This window comes from Anser cygnoides, chromosome 3, assembly GCF_040182565.1.
Source record: "Anser cygnoides isolate HZ-2024a breed goose chromosome 3, Taihu_goose_T2T_genome, whole genome shotgun sequence".
Classification (NCBI taxonomy): Eukaryota; Metazoa; Chordata; class Aves; order Anseriformes; family Anatidae; genus Anser; species Anser cygnoides.
The window spans coordinates 35514413-35538717 of NC_089875.1; the positions used below are offsets into that span (position 1 = coordinate 35514413).

Sequence of the window (24305 nt, forward strand, 5' to 3'; positions counted from 1 at the left end):
AGAGTCACCTAGAGCCTGAAGCAGATGGATGCTGCTGTCCTACTTAAGGATCTGTTGCCCTTTGAAGGTGCCTTTCTCTACGCAGAAGTTAGAGAAAGCCCATACCTATGTACCCTAGTTACACACTTAAATTCAGGAGGAAGGAATCCAGGTCACGGTCACCTTTGATGCAGAGACAAGCTCTCCAAGCCTTTAAAATTTTACAGACTTTTTCTACCTTCCTTTATTTCTTGCTTCTTTGGTTTTACCTTAGGTTTTTACTTTTGATGATTCTGCTTTTATTTGGTGCTTCTGTTCTACTGTTTCCCTTTCTCTTTGATATTTTTTTCTAAGACTCGAAGGACAAAATACTCAGAGCTGAATCTTTGTCAAGGGCCAGCCTACACAGAGCCACACCATGAGAATTAACTCGTTTCAGATCTGCGCTTGAAACAAGAGCAAACGCCACTGAGAGCTCTGCTGCTCTTTTAACTAATGTATGAGATACCAGTTACTCTCCTGATGCAGGTGTTTTCAGGATACAAGCAGTTTAGTGCTGTTGTTCCTTTGTCCATGTGTATGGTACCCTTTTCCCACTACAAGAGTCCCAATCAGTGGTGTACCCTCAAGGTGCACTTCCACGAGATGGGTCAAGTCAGTCCAACTGCTTTTTCCTTCAGCTCTTGGTCATGTGCTCCTGCTTTCACCACCAATCTGGCAGAAAAGTAACTCAGCAAAAAACGGTTTTCAGACAAGTTGGTGAGTTGAGAGTCCCAGTGAACACTGATTTCAGGGCAGGGAAAGGTGGAAAATCAGTGGAAAAACAGGACTTCTGCTTGGCGTAGCAGCAAGCTGTTGTCCAAGCAGCTTTGTTTTCCACCATTCTTCTTTCCACCCTCATCCTTTTTTTTCCTCTTTTCCACACCTGAGATCCCCTGTCTCCTGTTGCCTTACCTCTCATCCCTTATCTAGAGTTTTATCTCTTTACCAAAGATAAAACTAGTGAAAACCAAATACTGACATCTCTGTTTGTTCAGTGCCTCGCCAAACCACCCGAATCTCTTGAGGTCGACCTTTGTGAGGGCATGCCTGAGGCGCCCACCTAGCAGCACCCACCCCTTAGCGGGATGCTTGTGCGTGGAGAGACTTCGCAGCCCGCTGTCCCGGCCCAGCTCCGTTTCCCCGAGGATTTCACACAAAGGGACTCTGGCACGAGGTTTCCTGTTTATTGCCGGGCTGGAAATCCCACACCAGCCTTACACCGCTGAACCGGGAGCCGGCGGAAGCCTCCAGGCAGCGCCCAGGCCTCAGGGCCCCGCCGGAGCCACAGGGCGGCGGCCCTCGGGCGCCCCCGCGCGGGCCCCTCAGGGCGCCATGTCAGGGCGGGCCGCGGCCGTGGCAGGGCGGGCCGGGGGGGCGGCGTGCGTTGCTTCTGGTAAAAAATGCTGCAAAATCCTCCGTGGTCAGAGAGACCAGGTCTCTGCGCCACGCTGGAGACCGGTTCCCTGCGTGACCCGCTGTTTTAGTCACAGTCGTACGTCTTGGCTGCAATATTTCTAAATTTGGAGCAAAACTATAGCGACGGAAACACGCAGACACAATGCTCCCGTTGACAGCTATCTTAATGCGCTCTTTGCACATTTTTTTCCCCACAAGGTGGCAGCAGGAGAACGACGAATGAGGAGGCTGCCCCAGTTACTTGCTGTTCGGCCTCCAGGGGGCTCTAGCTCAGATCCAGGTAGAAAAAGCTCCTTAAACGCCACGACCAGGTGCAAACTGCAATTAAAATACATTCTGCACTTAGGTTTTATTTTAACAGACCTGCTGAAAATGCAAAACAAGGGACTTGAAACAATCTGCAAAGTCGAATGCTGTGTGTGTGTATGTACTCATGTGAGTGTAAATATGTGTGTGCATCGACTGTAGAAGAAATCCTTTTCTTCATGTTGTGTATTGCATAATTTTTATATATACAAGTCCTTATATAGCTATAATTTTAACATTTTCTGGTACTGCTGAAAGGGAAATGCAAATGCTAAATGGTGAAATGATTTTCCGAAGGACACATACATGTCTGCAATAGAGCCAGGAACAGGTAGTAAGCTCTGTGTTACCAGTCTCTCATCAACAACGTAAAAGGCTGTCAAAGAGTGGTGAATGTTGACAAGTTTCATGTTTACTGAAATTATTAGTAATAAAATATTCGCTATTTTCAACTTCATTTCAATGAAGGGAAGAGAAGTCTGTCATTTATTAAAATACTTGAAAGTAGTCAAAGGTTGGACCTGATGCTTAGGGACATGGTTTAGTGGGTGACATTGGTAGCAGGGGTATGGTTGGACCAGGTGATCTTGAAGGTCTTTTCCAACCTTAATGATTCTATGATTGTATTCTAGTCTTTGCAATGGTATCAGCTGAAAACTTTGATATGTAAATGACTTACTCTTTAGAGATCAAGAAAAATGTCCACTGAGCGGCTTTTAGTTAGGCAGGGATTTGACTTCATGGTTTTGTCTTGTCTTGTCTGAGTTTTATGATGTCTTCCTTTCATGCTACAAGCCACAGCTAATTCTGGGGCTTATGGGAGATGCAGTTATGCTTGGCAGTGTAAATGTGTATTTACAGAGTAATGATTTGGGTTGGGTTAGGTGTGCACTGCTGAGGCAAATCTCCCAGTTGTCCCAGCTTGGCAAGCTTTGCTTCATCCCGTGGAACAGGCCTGGGACACTGGAACCACACTTTGGGAAGATCCATTGCAGAAGCATTGGGTATGCACGGAGTCCCTGAGAGCAGGCCACAGCTTATCAAAAGTTAACCTGGGGCATGGCAGGGATGTCATGGCCTCAGCACAGCTTCTTTGCCTCCAGATGCATGCCTGTAGGTCCCAACCACTTGATGATGTACACATAGCTGTGCTGGCCTAGACGAAAACTTGAAATCAGAAGGGAAATTTTTGACAAACTCAGAAAGGCTGGTACAAAAATGAGGCAGAAACGATGGAGGAACACACCACATCCCCTGAACAAAGTTAGTGTGTTTATGTGAAACTGCAGACATCGTAGGGACATATATTAGCCATACTGGAGGGACAGGTCTGTGGAGTTCAGTAAGGGGCACTGCCATTTGCAGGTAGAAACTGTAAAACTCTTTAAAATACTTTTTAATGCTCTGAAATAGTATAGGGAAGCAGAAGAAAAGGACATTTCTTATTAAATAAAAGAAAATAGATTGGGTGATGTGGCATACACCTACACATACGCATGTGTATTTGTAAAGTTTTGATGGACTGCTGAGGAAAATATAGATGTAAAATATATGTTTGTACACACAGTTTACTTATGTTTTCATGACTATTCATATCTTTTTTTCTCTTTGATGTATACTCTGGCATTCCCATGACAACTTCTCTTTGTGAAGGCATCAGGCAGCCCTGTGGAGTTACAGCTAATGTAACCTTGCATATGTATTCCTATTGATGTCTCCACAACATACACAAATTGTTTTGGGCTGCCAATTCTCATTTCTTGTACCAAGGAAGTTGAATAATGTACCTCAGCCTAAAAAATTAACATAGTTTTCATAAATACATCTTGATAATGTCCTTGAGCTTTCTAGTGAGATGAAGACGAACACAAAGAAGCAGGAGCAGCACTTTTTTTTTTTTTTTTTAACGACATGGCATTAGTAACTGTTTTTGCTTAGCTGAAATTGCAGCACTGGATCACATCAACACAATAAATAAATGAACAGATGGTTCTGTTGAACTAATTCATTGAACTAATGAAGCCTGTTTTCCTATCAGGTTATATTTTGTAATTCAGTTCCCCCTGCAAAATGCATTTCTCCTGTGTGAATTCTCAGTTGTGTAACAAGGAGTGAGCAATATTGCTCAAAGTTGGGGAACAAGTTCAGAGTTTTCCCCTTTAAAACACCAAGTAATTCAAAGAAACTTTTCATTACTTAATTTCTCTGTTAATTCTGACTGTGATCAGTGAGAGATTGAAAAGTACTGGAGAGGAGGCAGAGGTACAGTTACATCTGCACACACAGAGGCATAAAATCAGTGCAGTTATAGTAATTCATCTCCTCTGAGAACTATGCTAAGCAGTATACCTTTATTTGAAAAAAATATATATATCAGTGCGCTATTATTGATCCCCTGTGACTCCAATTTATTATTTTTTCATTAAGGGCACTGGACAATTGTCCAGGGCAAGAGAAACAGAGAATATTGATAAGATTTATCAAGATATATTTATGCAAGTCTGACAGTGAATGCTTTCCTTCCTTTTGAGGTAAGTTATAATTTTATTTTATTTTATTTTATAGCATATGACTTGGGAGAATTCAATAAAACTTGACAAAACAGTAGGATTTCTGACAGGCTGGTAGCAAGTCTGGTCAAAGGTACTTAAACTTTCGCAATATTTGGTGATTTATTAACAGGGTTTGATTATATGCTTACAACTGCTGAAATAATAAGTATGAAGTGTTACTAACAGATGAAAAAGTTTCTGTATTTGTTACAAACAGCAGATTAATATCTAGGTGGGGGCCATTTCCAGAAAGAAAAAAAGGAAAAAAAAATTACAGCTAAAGAATTTTATGTCGATTGTAAAATGCGAATGGCTTTCATACAGAAATTAGAACACCAGTAAGTTAATATACATCTTGGCTGGAAATAGCATACATTGGTTACTTATAATGTGATGGTGCTTTCATCCTTTGAACACAATTGCTCAATAATAAGCTAACTTTTCTAGTCTGACACAAAGCTACTGTCCAAGCTCAAAATATCCCAATAGACCAGTTAAACGACATGGCCTGGTTTTACACGAACAGTGCTGTGAGCAGGCAGGTGTGTCTGCGGTGCAGCTCGGGTGTGCTGAGCTCATCTGGCAACATCTGCCTGGGGCAGGTGGGGAGGAAGGCAGGACGTTAACAGGGTCTCATCACATCAGAGCTGCTGACCGTCATGAAAACTGCTGGAAATTCAGTATATTGACTTCTTTCTTTTTCTGTCAAAATTGGCTGAAGTTAATTTACAGATGCAGGACCTCCTGGGTGAAGCAAGTTTTATGGTATTAGGGGACAGAAGGACAGTGCACAGACAAGCTGGGAGCATAAGCTCTGTCTCCTTAGGAAGTAAAGCTAAAAGTACACTGTCTAGCAATGGGCCTGACGTTTTCTAAGAGATGGTGGTCTGGACTTGGACGTTTATTAGGACTTCAGGTACAGAGTCTGGTTTGAACTAGAAAAAAAATCCACATGCAGAACAGCACTTTTCTAAAAACAGTTCCTCTCAGTTTGCTTAGAATAGTTATCAGATTTAGGCCATTTTAATGTGCCAAATCTAGGTAAATCAGTGTTTAGGTCCCAGCACAGGGAGCTGTTGTCCTCTGGCAGGTGACATGCATGCAGTGACTTCTACACTTCTGCATCGCAATGCCTGTGTAAGGTGGCTGCAGGTGCTAAGCAAGTTAGGAGTTTGGATCCAGACCTGTGACCTGATTTTCAGAGTTGCAATGTATCCACAGAAACTAATGGCAGATTTAGAAAGCAGTTCTCACAGACCATTATATCTGAAAGCAAGTCGCCTAGTCTAAGGCTGCAGGCCTGTTTCAAGGTGTTTGTCCTCAGATTAATTATATTTTTAATAACCTTTCCTGTTTTATTTGGCTTATAGAAAGATTTTTGGCAAATGGTGTTAGAAAGAGAAAATACAAATAAAGATTATCCAACAAAAATTTATTGCCACTCCTAAACATTCGAAATGTGATCAGCATGAGGGTTCATGTAATCCAGTTTCGTTTTTAAACACTAATGGATTATGTAATTTAAAATAACTATTTCTACTATAGTAAAAATTATTCCTTGGAAATTATTTTAGTAAAGTTTCTATAAAATTGAAGGGCTTACAAATTTCAGATTGTGAACTTAAGAACAGGCCATACTTTTTTTTTTTTTTTAATCTCGGAGAAATGTAGAATATTGAAACAGGATTAATTTTTCTATCTTAATAGACTACCCTTCCTCTCAGGTTGTAATTTAGGCTCCTTTCGTCTTCAGGTTCTTAATGGAGAATTAGTTAGCAGTTACTGTTATTATAAAGGAAATCTTTGTTTAAAGATACAGAGATATTAGTCTATTTGACTAAAAGATAGATTTACATTTGCTTATTTGTATTAAGACTGAAATTCTGTTTGGGAACACAATTTATGTTCTTGGTACCTGTTTAAGGTACCTTTTTTTTTTTTTACAGTAGTTTGTTTTATGAGTTTTTTTGAAGGTATTATGGTATTACCTTCACTTTTATGAAGGTATTATGGTATTAATTTTTTTATTATTATTATTATTATTTTTAAGAACTACTTGCATTTCTTTGTTCCTGAGTGATATGGCTGGGGAAAGCTCCAACTGTTGAAGAGCAATCTCTTTTGTCCTGCAGTCGTAATAATTTCCTTAAATGTCTTTTGTGTGGGCCCTCACGCAGGAGAACATGAGTTTGTTTTGCAATTCTGGCAGGGCATGTTGTGCACGGGCACCCTCCAGGAGCCTTCAGGATGATGACTGGGCACAGCAGGTTGCCTCTGATGGTCCTTTTTCCTAAGCCAGAAACAGGAGGAAATACTGCCGCAACGGAGAAAGTATGGTCTTGTGCCACGGGTACAAGTTTGGGGCTGTCGGAGCAACGCACCCCACACCCTGTCAGACTCAAGTCCCTCTTTGACTTTGGGCAGACTGCAAGAGACTTTGGAGAAACAGGGTCAGCTTCGGGCTGTCAGATGGCTGAGGTACTATTAAGCTTTCGTGCCGTGCCTGGCAGCCGGTCAGGGCTTCTCGGTGATTTTGCAGCACCAGGCCTCCTCCGATGCAACGTACACACACCCTCTGTCTCCTACAAGTAGCAGCAAAGGTCAAGCTAGTAGAAACGAGCAGCCAGCAGCCCGAAGGCAGAGCCATAAACAGGAAAACTCGCCCCTGAACCGCCAAGCCGCGCGCTGTCTGCGGCAGGTGCGGCTCTCGGGGAGCCGAGGCCCCCTCGCAGCGGGACCCCCGGGCCGGACCCGCACCCACAGCCGGACCCGGGCAGGCCGGAGGGCCGCCTCCCGCCCCGGGGCTGCCGCAGGGCGGGCCCCGGCAGCCGTGCCCCGGAGGCCCGGCCGGCCGCCGCCTCGCAGGCCCGGCCCCCTGGATCCGGGTCTCGCCGCCCCCTGCGCCGCGGCGGGGCCGGGAGTGGCGGCGGGCCCCGGGCCGGGCCCGGTAGGTAGCGGGGCGGCGGCGGCGGGCCCGGGGTGGGCGCCCTGTGGGGAGGCGGCCGCGGGGCTCCGGGGCAGCGGTGGGACCCCCCTGCTGGGCTGCGGCCTGACAGCCGGGCGCTGCGGCAAGCCGAGGACAGCAGGTTTGGGCGTTTAAAAAAAGAAAAATATCAGCTAAAGCAGCTGGAAGGTCAGAAGTGAAGGCTGCGGTGCTGTGCGGATAAGGCAGCGTGCTCCCCTGCTGCCCCCCCTCCAGCCAAACAAGCCACTGCTGTCTCGGTTTTGCTGTCATTGCACATAGGCTGTTGTTGCAGAATCTGCTGGAGTTGCACTGTGGCTTCCTATCTGCAGCACGCACCGGTTATCCTAGCCTTCAGCTTTTGCGATTGAAAAGCAAAGTCAGTCGTTCGGGTAGAGCGTCTTTAACTCTGTTACTGTTGTCTCTCAATTTTAGGAGGGCGCAGAAATGTCTCGCTTTGAAAATAAAGGACTAATACTGGGCATAATGGCAGGGACTGCTGGAATAAGCTTGGTTGTGATTTGGTACCGCAAGGTCCGAAAACCTGGTGCAGCTGTGCGTATACCTGACTTTGCAGATGTAGGTAACAAGCTTAATTCTGTAGGCATGCAACATGAAACTCATAACGAGCAAGGGGCAGTAATGGTTTTACACAGGAGGCAACTGCAGATACTAGAAAAACTGAATGACTTGCTAATAAGTGTGGATGAACTGAAGAGAGAGGTGAAATTTCTGAAAGAAGCTATTCCAAAGCTTGAAGAGCTTGTTCGAGACGAGCTCCAAGGGAAGGGGGATGCTCAGAGAGTTAGCCCATCACACAGAGCAGCAAGGCGGAGAAAAGCTGAGACAACTCCTGCAAAAGAAACTACCAGCTCTGAGGAGGCAGAAAGTGAAGGAGGGTGAGTTGATAATATTTTGTTTATGCTACATACGCATTGCAAATTGCATCAATATGTATGTGAAACTTTGTATTATAAACAGTAGCCCTTTAAAAGTTTTAAGTATATTTTAAATTTCTCTCTAATCAGGGAAAAAAAATCAGATTAGTTGTTTTTAAATCAGAGAGAACTCTGGATGACCATCTGTAAGTCTGCACTACATGTGAAGTTGGTTTAATACGAAGCACATTACAGATTTCTACTAGCATGTTTGGCAACCATCTGATGCAGTATTGCTACATAGCTAGGTAATGAGAGGCAAAGTTCATGATAATGCTGTGATTTTTAAGAGTGCTTTCAGTAAGACAGTAGTCTTGCCTGAAGTCTCTGACAGAACTTGTTCAAACTGTAGGAGTGCTCTTGTGCTTTTCATGATAATTGTTTCCTTTGGGCCTTAAAGATGAGTTATTACAGTGTTCTGCGAAAAGGTATTACACACTATGGAAGTTATGTCTGAATGCAAAGCATGTACAAATGGCAGTTTGTTTATATACATTTGCTATTGTGTATGTTTCCGGCTGGCTTAAAATTAAGCATGAGGGATTTCAGGTACTGACTAAGGTATAAAGTTCCTGGTTTTGATCATGGCGTTTAGTCCCATTGTGGTTATTAGGGCTTCAGTAGAGGAACATGCTGAAGGATGAGATGTACCAGGAGTTCAGGAGAGGGACTATATTTTTCTATTTTCATATGTTGCCTAATACACCCTACAGTAGTAATGTGAAAATGGTGATGACATTACTTTCTTGTAATTACATCTTTCTTTTGATATAATCAGATTAGATACTTGCATGCAATTTAATCAGGGCATGTTTATAGCAAACGTGTTTTTTTTGGTACCACCTCCTCAATGTGGTATACAGACATAATGCTGCCTACGCTAGTATGTAAATTGTCCATTTTAAGTCACTTTTTTCTTTTCTTTAAGGAGGCTTTAATGAACTATAATATTATGAAGAGAGCAGAATACTGCACATAATAATTAATGAAATTCTACTTTTGAAGAGTTTCTTCATATTCATTTTAAGTTCCTGTGGGCTGAATTTCTTGTGTTATATCCCAGCTCACATGCTTTGTGAGTCTTTTATTTTGAGACCATATTTTGAGATTTTGCAATTATGTTGCACATTAGTTGTTCATTTTTTCTTTACTTTAAATATTCAGTACTGGCAACGGTCATCAGAAACATTTCCCCTTCATGTGGTATATAAATGTTTCAGTTCTATAGTTCCTCAAATTATTTCATTTTTTGGGGGTAGGTTTGCAGAGGCCTTTGTACTGAACGTAAAATACTTGGAGATGTAGGTAAGGCTAAAGCTTGGGTTTACAAATAATCAGGTTCCCAAACACAGAATAGTTGTTATCCCACACCTAGCAATTGGGATCGCCACCTTTTCTCATCAGGAGAGATGCACTGCTGTTTGAGAACTAATCAAGGAAACTTGTCTGTTCAGGTTCTTCTCTGTGATGAAGAAACTGATGAGGTGATCCGACACAAGTGATTATAGTGTGCAAGAGCTTTGAATGTGTCCTTAAGAGAGGTCTTCTCTGACGAATATTTGCGTAGAGTTGGAAGGAAGGACGATAATTCAAGGTTATAGATACCCAAGTGACTAATGCCATGTGCTTTATCAATGCTATTTTTTAATCTCCTTTGAAAAGAGTTTTTTTTGCGTTCGTTTTTTTCATAACGCCTTGTACTTGATTTGTTTGTTTTGTATATCTTCTCTTTTTAAGATAGTTTTATTTCATTTATGTAATTTTCTTTTTGTATTTTTTCTTCATCTTCTAAACGACATAGGTTATTAAGCCTAGTGTGCATACATTTAAGTTTTATATAGGTTTTTTTGAGGTCATATGTAACGTCGGTGGCAGTTGTGCTTATTCTGTGAGAGGCTATAGCAATGCTTTTTTTTTCTGGTTAACACGCATCACAAATTCATGTGTTCTAAGTATAAACACCATGTGCCCTGCTTTTACTGTTCAGTGGTGAATCCAAACATGGTAATGCAATCAGTTTACTGGCTTGTGAATGAGAGAAGTAATTTTGTTCGTTGTTACAGATTAAACTTTTAAACGTTGTTTTTTTCAGTTTTTGTACTCTATCTGAGATAAAGTACCTGCAAGGTGTTTCGCTGCCCCAGCAATATTTTCATGATCCAGACTGTATTTGTGTTAAGCAATTCAGGTTTTAAATGACACACGGATAGATGCTGGGAATTGGAAGATGAAGTAATCATAAGAGTCTTATGTGGTTGTGCTGAATGACTACATCAGTTCCAGATTTGCAGAATTCTCCCAGCTTTTAATACTACCTCTTTTTTTTTTTTTTTTATAAACTATTTGATTCTGGCAGTCCTTGTTATGGCCCTCACTGCTTTGGTCTGTGTTGGTCATATTCCCAATGCCACTGTTGATATTTAACGCCTTGGAGAGAGAAGCTTTGTATTTTGCCTTTCAAAAGTTATGTGAGAATTCTAAGTGGAAAAATATCCCTCCTTCCCCTTTGAAAAATAAATTTAGATATATCTTTACGTAATAAAAGCTATCTTGTAGGAAGGTATGCTGGATGCATGAGACACTGACTGAATGCTGAAGAGTTCTGGTTTCCATCATTCACTTCCATTGTTTACTCAGTCTTTTTAAGATTTGAGGATATGTAACAATCACACATTCATTTACAGATAGAATAAATGGTGTCTGGATGATCACCTGGCTTGCAGAGTTTCACCTAATTCTGCCCTACTTGTCATTTTAAAGCCGCTTCCTCCCTGGTGCAGCAGTGATGAACCGTTGACATCAGCGTCATGTTTGGCCTCAGTCTTCACCCAGGCTTTTCAAAATGCTTTTGGCATCAGTCACCAGAAAGGTTCACAGCAGTAAATAGTTTTCCTTCCGATGTTTTATTTATAATTTTTTCTTAACATTTCCCTTCCCTGTTTCTAAGAACTTATTTGCTTACCATTTCTTCATTTATTTTTGCTGCCCATTTGTTTTCAGTGCAATCTTCGGCTGACCTGACTCTGGTTTGGCAAACTTTTCCTCAAAGGCTGTTTATCATTACTGTTGGATGTGTCTGCTTTATTGGGTCATCCATGCCAATTTGATCCAGATCAGTCTGTGACATATAATCTTGTTTCTACTGAATTAGCTGGAGCGGATGAGACAGTGTTTGTGTCAGCTTACGATTTTTTAAGTCGCCGGGAAAACAACAGATGATGTTTGGTCTGTCTCAAAGTTGGAGTGTTGTGAACAGCCAATACCTGGTTAGGCCCCGTGCCTGCCAGTTAAAAGGCAGTCCAACAATTTTTGAACCAGCAGAGCAAGTTTACACCCCAGCAGTGTTTTATACCAGGTAGCTCAGTTGTTTTTTGTGTGTTAGTTTGTTGTGGTTTTGTGTTTGCTTTTGTTTTTAATGCAGTACTACGTGTCTGGATTTTGGAACAGCTTAACCACAGCGTGGCGAGTCACTAGCATGGTTTCCATTTGTTCTTTGGACTTTGAACAGTCCGTTGTGATCCAACAGAGTCGTGTTGGTTGACCATTGCTCCTCATGTTCTTATCACTGTTTTCTCTTTTAAATAAAATCTATTGGTAATAAAGGTGAAAACAGTTCACACTGAGTATAGACGGTTTTCAAGTTCTTTGAATTTCTCAGGTATTGGTTTGTCACATATAAATATTCACTTTTCATAGAATCATCTAGGTTGGAAAAGACCTTCAAGATCGTACAACCATGGAATCGTAGAATGGTTTGGGTTGGAAGGGACCTTAAAGACCACCTGGTTCCACCCCCCTGCCATGGGCAGGGACACCTCCCACCAGACCAGGCTGCCCAAAGCCCCATCCAGCCTGGCCTTGGGCACTTCCAGGGATGGGGCATCCACAGCTTCTCTGGGCAGCCTGGGACAGGGCCTCACCACCCTCATAGTGAAGGATTTCTTCCTTATATCCAGTTTAAACCTGCCTTCTTTTAGTTTAAAGCCATTCACCCTTGTCCTATCACAACACTCCCTGTAGGCCCCCTTAGGCACTGGAAGGCCGCTGTAAGGTCTCCCTGGAGCTTTCTCTTCTCAGGGCTAACAACCCCAACTCCCTCAGCCTGTCCTCACAGGAGAGGTGCTCCTCTGGACTTGTTCTGATAGGTCCTTCTTGTGCTGGGGCCCCAGAGCTGAATGCAGTACCCCAGGTGGGGTCTCACAAATCCCCTCCCTTGCCCTGTTGGCTGCTCCGCTGGTGATGCAGCCCAGGGTAAGGTTGGCTTTCTGGGCTGCAAGCGCACCTTGCCAGATCATGTTGAGTTTCTCACCAACCATCACACCCAGGTTCTTCTCTTCAGGGCTGCTCTTGATCCAATCACATTCAAACATTTTCTATTTATCATCTGATTAAACTTCTTGCAGGAAAACACCAGGTGAAATAGCAGATATCAGTGTTATTATGTCTTGCTTTACAAATGTTCTACGTAATGACTCTTCATCCTTTTTTTTGTTGATTTCCATTTTGGATTACTTCCATCATCCGTTGGACTAGCAGTTTTTGGACTGTGTTGAAACGCTTCACTTTGCTTCGGTTTAGTACTGATATATATATATATATATATAAAAATTATAGCTCTTTGTAACATGTAGCTTACAATTCTATAATGAGCAGATACGTAAGCCTGCTAGCAGGTTTGTTGAAATCAGTTATCAAGCTCTTTGGATTGTAGTTTTATATCAATAGTGTCTGTTATGCTCTTATTTTGTCTATAAGTAGCTGGAAAGTCTTCCTGTCTTGAAATAAAACTTGCTTCAGTTCAAATTGGTAAAGTACAGCTTACCCCATTGTTAGGAAAAGTCCTAGCTATTTATTTTTTAAAAGTCTGTGTTGCCTTCTTAACATGTTATGTTTTCACGCTTAAAAAGTTTCAACCACGATATGGAATGAACAGACAGCTAGTAAGAAAATTAATGTCATCAGAAAGAAAACAGAAAAAAGTCCGTTATGCCTCATTTGCCAAAATGGTTGAAGTGGCATTTAACGTTTGATACTTGATTAAATTACCTTGCTGTTATTTTACGCCTGTGACTCCTGAGCAATGTGGGAGTTTGCCTGGGTTGCCTGACTAGTGAGGTGGGAACTCATCACGAGTAAGTAACGGAGGCCAGGTCTGTCACCTTTCTGGTCTCCCTAGAAGAAATGCTAGGAGGCAGCAATGCCAGCTCTGGAACTGTAGGAGTAGAGACAAGGAAGGAAGGGCTCTCTGAAAGCACTGTTTTTATTTTTCTTAGGAATTAAGGGAGAAACTTAGAGGAATGCTGATGCATCTCAGGTGGTAACCAGCATGCCCAAGCTTAACCACTTGGTGTTATTTACACTCCCTTGAACGTTTTGGTATCAGGACAATTAATTTCTGTCCTTCTCTTGAAAAAACTCTGTCCACTTCAAACCAAGCTTAGAGAGGATTTTAAACATTTTGATTCTTTCATTTGCAAATGGAAATGAACGTTGCTTAGAAGTGCAACATAGAAGCTCCAGTGCCTTAGCTTAGCTCAGTGTCTGACTGACATGAGCAGGCACAGGGCAGTACAGTCTGTTGTAGTTCCTAGAAATTACTGGCACTGTCTTACACTGAAAAAAAAATATATATTTACTGTTGTGTTTTTCATTCCCCACAGGTTGTTTGATAGGTATTGGTTTGCCACCATTGAAACATGCAAATGAACAAGCGAATTGAAATTGTTCCCTCTGCTGTTTCTCAGCACAGCCATGGCCCAGAGGTCATGTTTCTCTAGGAGAGGTGGAATGAGAAGGGTTGTTGCAGTATGGTCTGATCTGAGGACCTCATTCTTCCATGGTTAGCTCCTTAGTGCTCCTACAAATTCACCTTGAATATTTTGGGATTCTGCATCCACTTCAATATAACTATGGAAGAACAATATGCTCTGGTTTTAAAGATGTTTCAGAAAAGCAAAATAAATGTTCACTGACTTATGAATACAGACTCTGAGGCTGTAATATAGGTTTTATTACCAACTTCAGCATTATCAAGATTTGGTGTTATATAAAGCAAAAATCTATGCAAAAATCTATAAAGCGAAATCTGTGTTGTGGTTTTTTTTTTTGGTTTATTTGTTTGAATATGTATGTACATTTTAAATATATTTTTTAGTAGACTCTTCTTTCCCATAGTACTTTGTTAATTTGGCAGAGAAATCATCATGCCACATCTTGCAGTTCTGTGACTTCGTAAGTAGTTGTAAATGGTCATTTACAAGTTGCAAGTGGATCTGCTGATGTTTTAGGTCTGGTCACTTCCTAAAGCAACTTGTTAAATAGAAGATTTAAAAAGCCATAATTATTAACCTTCATTCATATTGCTAACATTCTGTACTGGTTATATATATGCAAAAAACCAGTTTTTATATATTTTGGCTGTCCCGCTCTAGTCAGATTATTCAGTTGCTTAATGTATATAGCGTGTTGCAAGCTTTTTCTGCTAGTAGTTACCGTTTAAAAATCTCTGAGCTTAGCAGCTAATACTTCTAAATTATTATTTTTCATTAGAACAAGATTATCAAAAGTTAGATGCAAAAGATTAGGCTTTTCTGCCCATATTAGGACATAAGCAAATGGTTACTTTTTAAAAGTAAATGCTGTTCAGCTGCTCTAATGCGAAATTGGAGGGCTCTAATATGTGCTCAGCACTTCGGACAGTAAGGCCACCTACTTATCTCTGTGTGGTATTTATGGCTTTTGTAAACATTTCTTTGTCCTTGCCTGCCTTGTGCTGAGTACTTCTGCGCTGAGCACAATGAATTAATATAAGCTCTTTCCCAATTTCAGATATTCTGACCTTCAGAATGTACAAAAGCTAGGTAAACAAATTGATAACAATGATATTATCACTTATATTTAGATCTTTAAAGTGTTTAACAGAACGTTGTGTAAGTGATTCTTATAGCACTTCTGGTTTGGTTAGTAAGCTCATTCTCACTTCAAAAAATACAGAAACTGGGGCCAAGAGTTCAAGAGGCCTATTCAGGGTTGCAAAGCATGTCATAATACACACTAATGATTTAAAGTGTTCTGCATTTGAAACACAAGGACACATGTGTTTCTAATATGTATCTAAATTTTTTCAATGTAGTATTAGGCAGGACAATATAATTACTTGCTTGTTGTATTTGGAATTATGGTTATCCTTTTGAAGATAAAGGTTCTGTAATAACAATAAGCTTGATTCCATGTATTAAAAATTCTTTTCAGGTTGGACAAATTGAATAAATTACACTGATTTTTTTTTTTGCATTTTAATTTCATAGTGATTTGCCAATATTTGTAGAAAAGATGGTTATTATTGTCTGTGATTTTTAGTTACCTCACAGCTCATACTGATACTGAAGGAGATTCTGAGGAAGAAAAGGGGTGTAAGAAATCATCTGATGTCACTGTGCAATCAGAAGAAGAAGAGTTACTTACTCTTCTACAGCAGGTGGACAGTTTGCACAAGGGTTCAGAAGATGATAAAAAGGAGAGCTTCAGGCTGCTACTTGAGAAAGATGACAAGGTATTAAAGGGTAAACTTAGTATTATGTTGCTATTAACTTATGGTTAGCTCTACCTCTGAGAACTTCCCTAATGTAAGCATAAAAATGCACACAGGAATGGAAGATGCAATTTCATGCTCACTTTAAAAATATGGTGAAAAATAAATATTTCAAGGTGGTGCCAATATTCATGTTGGGTGGGCATGGAAGTTGTATTATTTTATGTACCATCCAGGCTCGGTAATTTGGAGGCTTTGTTTGATGTGTGTATTCTTACATGCAACAAAGAAATCTATCATGGGCTTTTCTTCTAGATACATGAAACTTTCTTTGCTGGTTTTAGAATTGCTCATGTGAGAAAGTCCTCTGGAATAAGATAGTAACCAGACCAAGTGTCCTGAAGAAATGACATTATGAGCCTGTAGTCTGCTTATACCTTTATGGTAATCTTAGTGTGAATTTTTCCTTCAATGACTGTACTACACACTTGTGTAACTCTTGATAAAATTTCAAAGTGTTTATGGTTAGTGCTTTATTCAATGTATCATTTTCTTCTGATTTGACAAACATAAGTAGTTCTGATTATATTTTTATTTACGTATTGAAATACCCAAGCAAATAGATGAGATACTACTTGAAAGTGAATGTTGTGCACATTTCATACCTGAATACAGTACCCGTCACATCATTCAGGGATCTGCTGTGCTTTACTGGGTTACCTTTATATTTTTAATTAAAAAACAACTTCAAAACTGTTTTTTGAAATAAAATGTATTTAGACCGTCTAGGGTATTTCCAAAAGCTGCCTTCTCCTTTGGCAACTGAAAATTGATATTTGTTTCTCACATAAATTAGAAGTTCTATAGAAGGATACGAACTGTCCAAAGATTTATGTCATGTTCCTCTAACCTACTCTAAGTATTATTATTAAAGGAAGCTGCGTAAATCCCATTCTGATCAGTTTAATTACTCAGCTGTCCTCTACTTTCAGTATGAAAACTGTGTGGACTTTCTTTGGAGAGTTGCACGTGCGTATGGAGATATGTTTGAGATGACTGCTGATACTGAGGAGAAGAAGAAATATGTTTCTGATGGTAAATACATAAAAAATGTTTGTGTAGAATGTCATGTGAATGTGGTGAAACATGCTTTGAGCTTCAGTAATTTCTTCCGATCCAGTAAATGTGAGCATTTTTACTGTAATAAAAATGTTTTGCACAAAAAACTGCAACCTTGCGCAGCTTCAGTCCATTCTTTCCTCGTCGGAGAGATCTGAAATTGGTGTGGGAGAAGTATTGGTGGTCACGACTGAAGGCTGTTGGCTCTGGATGGTGCCTTAAAATCCTTTATTTTGATGAGAATCAGATGGAAAGAGAATGTGCTGACATCTGTCTTCTTAAAAGGAAGGTTTGTTTTTCTGCTTTTCAGAGGCAAAGGAGCACTCCTGCAAATCAGCAGCCTCTTTTATGGTGGTGGTAGGGGTAAAACTGTGAATCTGGAAACACTGTCCACAAGAAACATAAGTCAGGTGTGACAATTGAAGATGGTGATTCCAGGCTTCTCTCCCCATCTATCCTGTTTGACAACTTAGCCTTAACAGGGTTCTGATTTTCTTCTTCATAGCTCTTTTTTTTGTTGTTGCTGTTGTTGCTTTTAAAAGCGTTCCCCCCCCCCCCTTTTTTCTGTCTAGTTGTGTTTTACATTTACAGTAAAAAGTTTACCGTTTACATTTCCCTTTTTATTTTCGACCTTCTCTTGATTGCAGTAAAGCCTACTTCTTTTCTACCTGTGTCACCCTACTCAAGTCTGTTTGACACATTGTTCTTATGGTAATCCTTTTTTGCCTGTATCTGGGAATATGTCTCTCTCTCCTTTGTTTATGCATTTCCTCTCCCTTTTTTGCTGCACCAAATTAAGGTTATGTAAGTATATTCACAACATTCAGGTTGCTTTATCTTTTGTGACTCTTTTCACTTATTTATTTATGTATTTATTTATTTTTCTGTCAACAGTGACACCATCACTAAAAAAGCAATTTTGACTGCCCTTTGTCATCCTTGAAGGCAGTGTAATGCTTGTGGGCTATCATTACATATTCTATAACTAACCTTAGCTTGTCCAAGTTCCCCATCCCTATCCTTTTATCATCTAAATGCTCATGAAGACTTGTGCTATCTTAACTGCTTAATTGATACTCTCTTTGCTTTAGTAGCAGCTTAGCTTCTTTGTATGTAAGTTGCATATTGCTGTGAAGATTATGACACAAACTGTTACAACAGTAAACTCTGTTGTTGTATCCTTTGCCTTTACCAGTAACCACGTCACCTCTGATGCAGGAAGATAATGGCATAGCAAAAGACAGGGAGAGAAGGAATGATGTTTGGACTTAGGTGTTGGGTAATCAGCCTTGTCTGTCTTATTCTCACGAAGTGCTGGGTGGCGGCAGCCTTCTTTCTCTGTTTTTGGAAGTAGTGCAGAGGGATTGAGGCTGCAGGGGAGCTGGCAGTAGTTTCATGTTTTTTTTTCATTCCACTAGGTTGGAGGACTGTGTATGCTGCTCTTTGTTTTTATGAAGTTAACTTGTAATACAGAAATGTCAGTGTGGTTTAATTGGTTGCAGCTGAGATTTTGCAAACATCAAGCATCTCCTCTGAACTTCTTACTGTGTGTGTGGGTTTGATCAAGCCACCTACTGTCATCTTTATTCAGTTAAAAGTGGAACCTAATGAAGGTCTTTGTACTGGAAAGGAAATTTAACTAGTTCATTCTGTACCCAAGGCAGAAAACAGCTCTGCCTTTTTTTTCTTTTTTCTTTTTTTTTTTTTTTCCGACAGGTGCTTCTCTAACCTGCTTTTAAGGGAATTCTATCTTACAAACACAGCCACCTTCAACAGTCTGGTCTAATCCTTCCCTTATTTAGTTGCATCTGAATTAATGAAATGAACTAAGAGCAAATGCAAAATAGCAACAATTTTATATATTTATATATTTATATATACATACACACACATATATATATATATATAAGATGGGGGGAGCACACATATATACATATGCAAATGATGTTAAGCCATGATTGTCAATCTATATGTTTGTAAGAGGAAGAAACAATTTATTTGCAGCTAGAGTATATCTGATTTCTTGGTTCTTGAGAGTTGCCTAAAATGTGGAAGAGTACAATGAATCCTTTAATATATTGTATTCCTTTTACAGGAAAGGATAAAGCTGAAAAGGCTGTCCAGCTGGATGCCAGCAGTGCTGAGAGTCACCAGTGGTAAGTTTGGGAAAGTGAATTTTTGTTGTAGTTTTCAAATTTTCAGATTTTTCAAATTCGAATTCAAGTTTTCAAATGTAATTTTCAAATCCAGCAAAAAGACAGCTGTCTTTTGGCTATAAATAGTGCCCACAGCAAGTTATATTTATCATGCTGGAGTTGGACACCAATTTGATAAAATATTCATTAATAGTTTTATGGAAGTCAATTACTATCAGTTGTAGCTAAAAAATTACATTGAAGTATTCTATGAAGCAGTTGTTATAGCATGTGAAACATCTTACTAACCATACTTTAGTAAGTACCATGAAATAGAGATGTAAGTATTTTGCTTAAGTCAACGTACGACTACTCAGAGAAACCATAGTTTTCTATCAATTTTCCTCTCTCAACAGTTCTCAAAATAACGTCATTGTCTCATATTTTGTCTTTACATTTATGAAAAGTAAGCACCCTCCCAGCATTTTGATAGTCTAAACTGCAATAATTAAACAAGTGACAGCATTGTGGAAGTTTCAAATAATTTGTCAGTTTTTGTTCTATCATGCCATCTTCCTCTAAGCCTTGCACTTGGATTAATTTCATAGACCTTGCCAGAAATTAACAAACTTTTTGCAAATTGAATATTTTTTAATCCAATCAACATTATCAGGTAGAAGGTAATTCTGCTGAGTTCTAACCGGTAATTCTTCACATTGCTCTTTTGCTATTCAATTTTATTGAACTTCTGATTTCTTTTCTAATGCTCTTAGCTTTTTCCTTTCCATTTTGATTTCTATGTTCTTAATTAATTTTATCATTGCACATATCGGTTGGGAATTTTGCTTATCTTTCAGATATCTAAACCCTATCGCAGGCTTCCTTTGCTGTCTAAAAAGAAGTAGCCACTTCTGAAGTGCAGTCCATCTGAGTTCATTTTACCCATCTGAGTTAGGGTGAGATTAATTTTTCCTCAGGTTCAGTTGACTACTTCTCCATTGTCAATAAAGGGAGCACGGCTAGCTCAGGTTTAGATGTGTGATTAGATACAGATGATTTCATTTAATTAGGTGGCTCTCAGGTTTGGTCTGTCACTCCTCCTGATCTTCAAGGATGGCTATGTTATTCTTCCCTTCTGTGTTCCTGTGAGCATTGCCATATTTCTATGATTTTTGTTTCCCTTTTAGTTTATAGCAATTAGCGATCAAAACACCCACTTTGTAATAATGGGGTGTTGGAAGTGGTGTGCTGTGGAAATCTTGGTGAAGCTTCACCATCACAGAAATTTGCATTTACTCTTTCCAGTCTCTTGGAAGTAATGACGACACCTGTCTGGAGGTGAAACCTAGGCCCCAGGTGTTTGTAATATGGCAGTATAAGGTAAAAACCCTTGCTTTTGGCCTTACCCAGCTGCCTCTTAATGCCAATCAGCTGGAGGTTGCTACTCTGATGGCAAAATTAACAGAAAAGAGGATCATCTGAACATCACTCCTCAGTTCAAGGTGATTTGAAGCCCCTGCAGCTAGGACACCTGCTGAAAGCAATTTGCAGCCATTTCTGCTGTTTGCCTGATTGCAGTCATAGTCACTTCTTTGGGTAATGCTGGTATACCCCTCTCAGCTGAAGCTGGGCCTATAAACAATCACAAATCACACACATGCATGACCACCCATTCCCCTCCACTAGCCTGTAAAACTGACAGAATCTTCTAGTGTAAATTCTAGTGGCAGAAACTATGCTGACAAAAGCTTGCATGCTATTTGGGCAGATGTAGGCGGTCTGCTGGACTTCAGATGTGAGATCCTGTACTGGCAGGCACGTCCAGCAAGGGAAGAGTTATGAGCATAAGGAGATGTGTTAGAGGGGTTAGTTGAGAAAGCCTATTTGAGAGTTTTAAGTAGAGAATCTCATGTTTTGTAAGCTACTACTTCTTGTTACAGGCAATGGATTTTTGTATGGTTTGCAGTTGACGTACTTCTTGTATGTGGGTTGTAAATAAATGTGAGGGTTTTATCCCTTACTGAACTGGTGGCTTTCTAGAGATACCGATGGACATAACAGATTTGAATAGCTTGATATAATTATATTTTTCCACATTATTTTATCTATTTTTCTTTTCTGAAGTCTTTCTGATTTGATGCATAACTTCTTAAAGTGTAGTGCAACATACTGCTCCAGCTGAAGCACTGAATGTAGTGAACTTCCCTCTTGATGTGACCCAGAAAGACAGTCAGATGTTGCTTTCTAGTCTGGCAACTCTTAGGCTGGGGTCCCTGTACATCCTCTTCTGCTGTGCTGCTGCTTAACCAGCAGTGAGCTTGTTTTGTAACTGTGAATTTCTTTTTTTCTTCCTTGGTGTAGTACTTTCCATACGTTGCATAGATTTCATGTTGATTTTAGATCATTTCTCTGGTTTATTGAGGGTGATTTGCCATTTGGGATGCAAATACTTGTGTCCACTTCGCAGTCTTATTTTGAAGGATTTCTTTCTGTTGTTTTTTCCTATTTTTTATAAAGCATTGATTTCATTAATGAAATAACTGGAAGATAATTCACCCAGGACAAAACTCTATGGAACACCTTCAGTAATGCTCAGGTTCACATGAACCTTGTTCTGCAATTGTTTGCAGGTGATATAATCTAAACAGTATTTTCATAATTAGATTGAAAGATGTCAGGGGACAAACTCGGTGTAGTGAGGTCTATATTCCCTGTGTTGTATTCCTTTAATACACTGAGCTGGTTTATCTTTTCAGGAAAAAAACAAGGTGGTTTTCTTTGATAATGTGTGTTTCAGGACAAACTTGTGTTAACTGCTTTGTGTACCTCTGCACTTAAGGAAAAAAACATCCAAGAATGTTTTCGGATTAGGCTGGCTTGTCTGTAACCTCTGTCCTGTCTTTCTCTTTCACTTTCGAAATAGCAACTATTCTTCCCTCTTCTTTCTTCTGGGACTTTCCCCATTACCCAGAAGAACTTGGTTGTCAGCTGTATGTCAGATCTGCTTTGGTTGGGTCTGGCAGATGCAAATTTATGCAGTTTATTTTAACAGCATTTTACATGTTAATTGCTATGAACAGGAAAGAAGAGTTCAGGGAATCTTTCCTGTATAAACTCGACTCTCAAAGTTGTATGCAAATAGAATTTTGCTTAAAATCATAAATAGCCAAGACAGTGTGTGAACAGAAAAGCAAAATACAATTAAGGCATAAAGAAACAACATGTGAGAGTAATATGAAATCTGTAATTAAAAATGATAAGAGAAAAGCATAATGAAAAATCTTTATACAAAAATATTAAGATTGCTAACAGGTGGTCAGTTAGGGAAGAAATGTGTACCAGTTTTACCCAAGTTTACAGTTGAAGTGCACTACCCAATTCCAGGTTGGCATGTAAATGTATTCCTTATGCATGTCTACATTTGAGTAAGGGACTCCTCCTACCCTTTTGGGGGATGGAGAATTATTATCTGATAGACCACTTGCCATTTGACAATGCCAGGATATTTGTGTGACATGACATACATCACATGTGATCTTTTGGGGCCTGTACCCTTCTGGGCTGGCAGCTGGGAGTGATTGGGACACCCTAGGGCATCTCCAGCAGCAGTAGGCAGAGCAGTCCAGGCAGGGATTCTGCAAATCGAATGGGCTCTATTGACTCTAACTGGAGATCAGATACACAGCGAGAACTTGGGCTGGCTGCAGATGAGTAGCTCAGCATGAGGGAAAACAACACTGTCTCAGACCAAAATCCTTCCTTTTCATCTCACTGCCGATGTAAAAGTTTGTTAAGTTATATAAGGTAACTGAAGAACCTACTAAATAATCTTAGCCTGTGTAAGGTAATTCCATTGCTTTGTCAGACGGAATTTTTTCTCTTTTCATGTAAGATTACCTGTTTCGGTATTAGCTGCTGCTGCTGAAGCTGGCTTTCTGACCTTGCCTATGGAAAGATTTGGTTGATTTCTTCCTAATCTGCACTTTATCTTTCCGTAGGGGTTTTGTTATTTCCTATCAGCATGGCTAAGGTTTTAATGCATGTTTGGTATAGCTGCTATCTACATTGTTCACTCATGCATTATTTCTAATGTTGTCTTAAACTGTTTAATAAATGAGTAAGGATTAAATGATACGCCTGTTCTGCTCCTGGTCATATTCCCTGCTCTCCACTTACAGTTAACCCCTGGGGGGGCAGGGATATAAGCAAGGAGGAGGAAATTGATTTCAACCATGTTGGTTTCATCTCGTTTTGTTTTGTTTTCTGGTTATGAATTGTTAAATACTTTTCTTTGTGGTTCTTTTCCTTCTGCTATATTTATAGAACCTCTTCTTATTACTTCATATTTCTCTTGCAAGTTGCAATTCAGTTTGTATTGAAGATTTCTGATGTAGATCTTTAGTTAATTGTTTGCTGTTCTTTAATATCCATCCGATGAGGGTAATGCTAGCTTAGATGTGTGTGTATATTTCCAATTTTAGGGCCAATTCCTTTTTGATTTTCAATGGAGAACACTTCACTGGAACTGAATTAGTCTTTACAACTACTTCTTGCCTTTCCTCTGCATCAGAAAGGGTCACTTGCAGCTGCACTGTTGAATATTGTCTCACAATAACACTTCCATAGAACTTTATATAATCTGGCACTCTTTTTACAGCAAAGAGCAGGGCAATAGGCCTCTCAAAGTTTCTTTTGGAAGCTTATCCCTGTTGCTTGAAAGCTCTGTTTACAGCATAAATAAAATATGTTTTGGTCACACCCTGACTGACATAACTGTTCAGTAAAGCCCTAGTGCAGATGAGAGTTACGCTGGCAAAAACATCCCTTTTCCAGAGCAGGGTTTTACTTGTGCTGTACAACTGCTATAAGCTGTCTGGGAAGTAAAATGTAATTTTTTATCTGCAGCAGGAGAACTTTGTGGAATGATTTTGTCGGCAGACTCTTGTTCATGTAGGCCTAGAGTTCAGTTGTTGTGTCTTACATACAATGTGATCACACTTCATACTGTGGTTGCCAGTCAGATCACTAAACCTTTTTTGAATGGTCAATTCTAAAAAACTTTAGTAAATAGAAACACTGGAAAATAAAAACATAGCTGTAACCTTTTATTATTTGTTTGATTACCCCCAAAGAGATGAGGAATGACTAATGTGCATGGCTTGCTGATTTGTGCAGCCTGCGTTGATTATTCAAGCTGTGAAAGAACCTGCGTGCAGATGTTGGCATAGGCCAGTTGCAGGTCATGGTATTTTCCCCACGTCTCAAAAAAAGTGGGTCAGTGATTCCTAAATGATACTTGTGAACCCTCGCAGTTAGTCTTGGACC

General features: G+C 40.0%; 1 protein-coding gene across 3 annotated transcripts in view; it reads left to right on the forward strand.

Moving 5' to 3' along the window:
• The first annotated feature begins 6937 nt into the window (after positions 1-6937).
• Positions 6938-24305, forward strand: part of RMDN2 (regulator of microtubule dynamics 2) — a 48724-nt gene continuing 31356 nt past the window's right edge. For 2 of the 3 annotated variants that reach the window (XM_066993901.1, XM_066993902.1), the window contains exons 1-5: positions 7108-7242; positions 7693-8156; positions 15555-15747; positions 16719-16821; positions 18941-19001. In XM_066993901.1, coding sequence (XP_066850002.1) covers positions 7705-8156; positions 15555-15747; positions 16719-16821; positions 18941-19001 — 809 coding nt within the window. In that variant the 5' untranslated portion in view covers positions 7108-7242; positions 7693-7704. Of the gene's footprint in view, positions 6994-7107; positions 7243-7692; positions 8157-15554; positions 15748-16718; positions 16822-18940; positions 19002-24305 lie in introns of those variants that run through there. The other variant, XM_048047733.2, reaches the window with a different exon arrangement.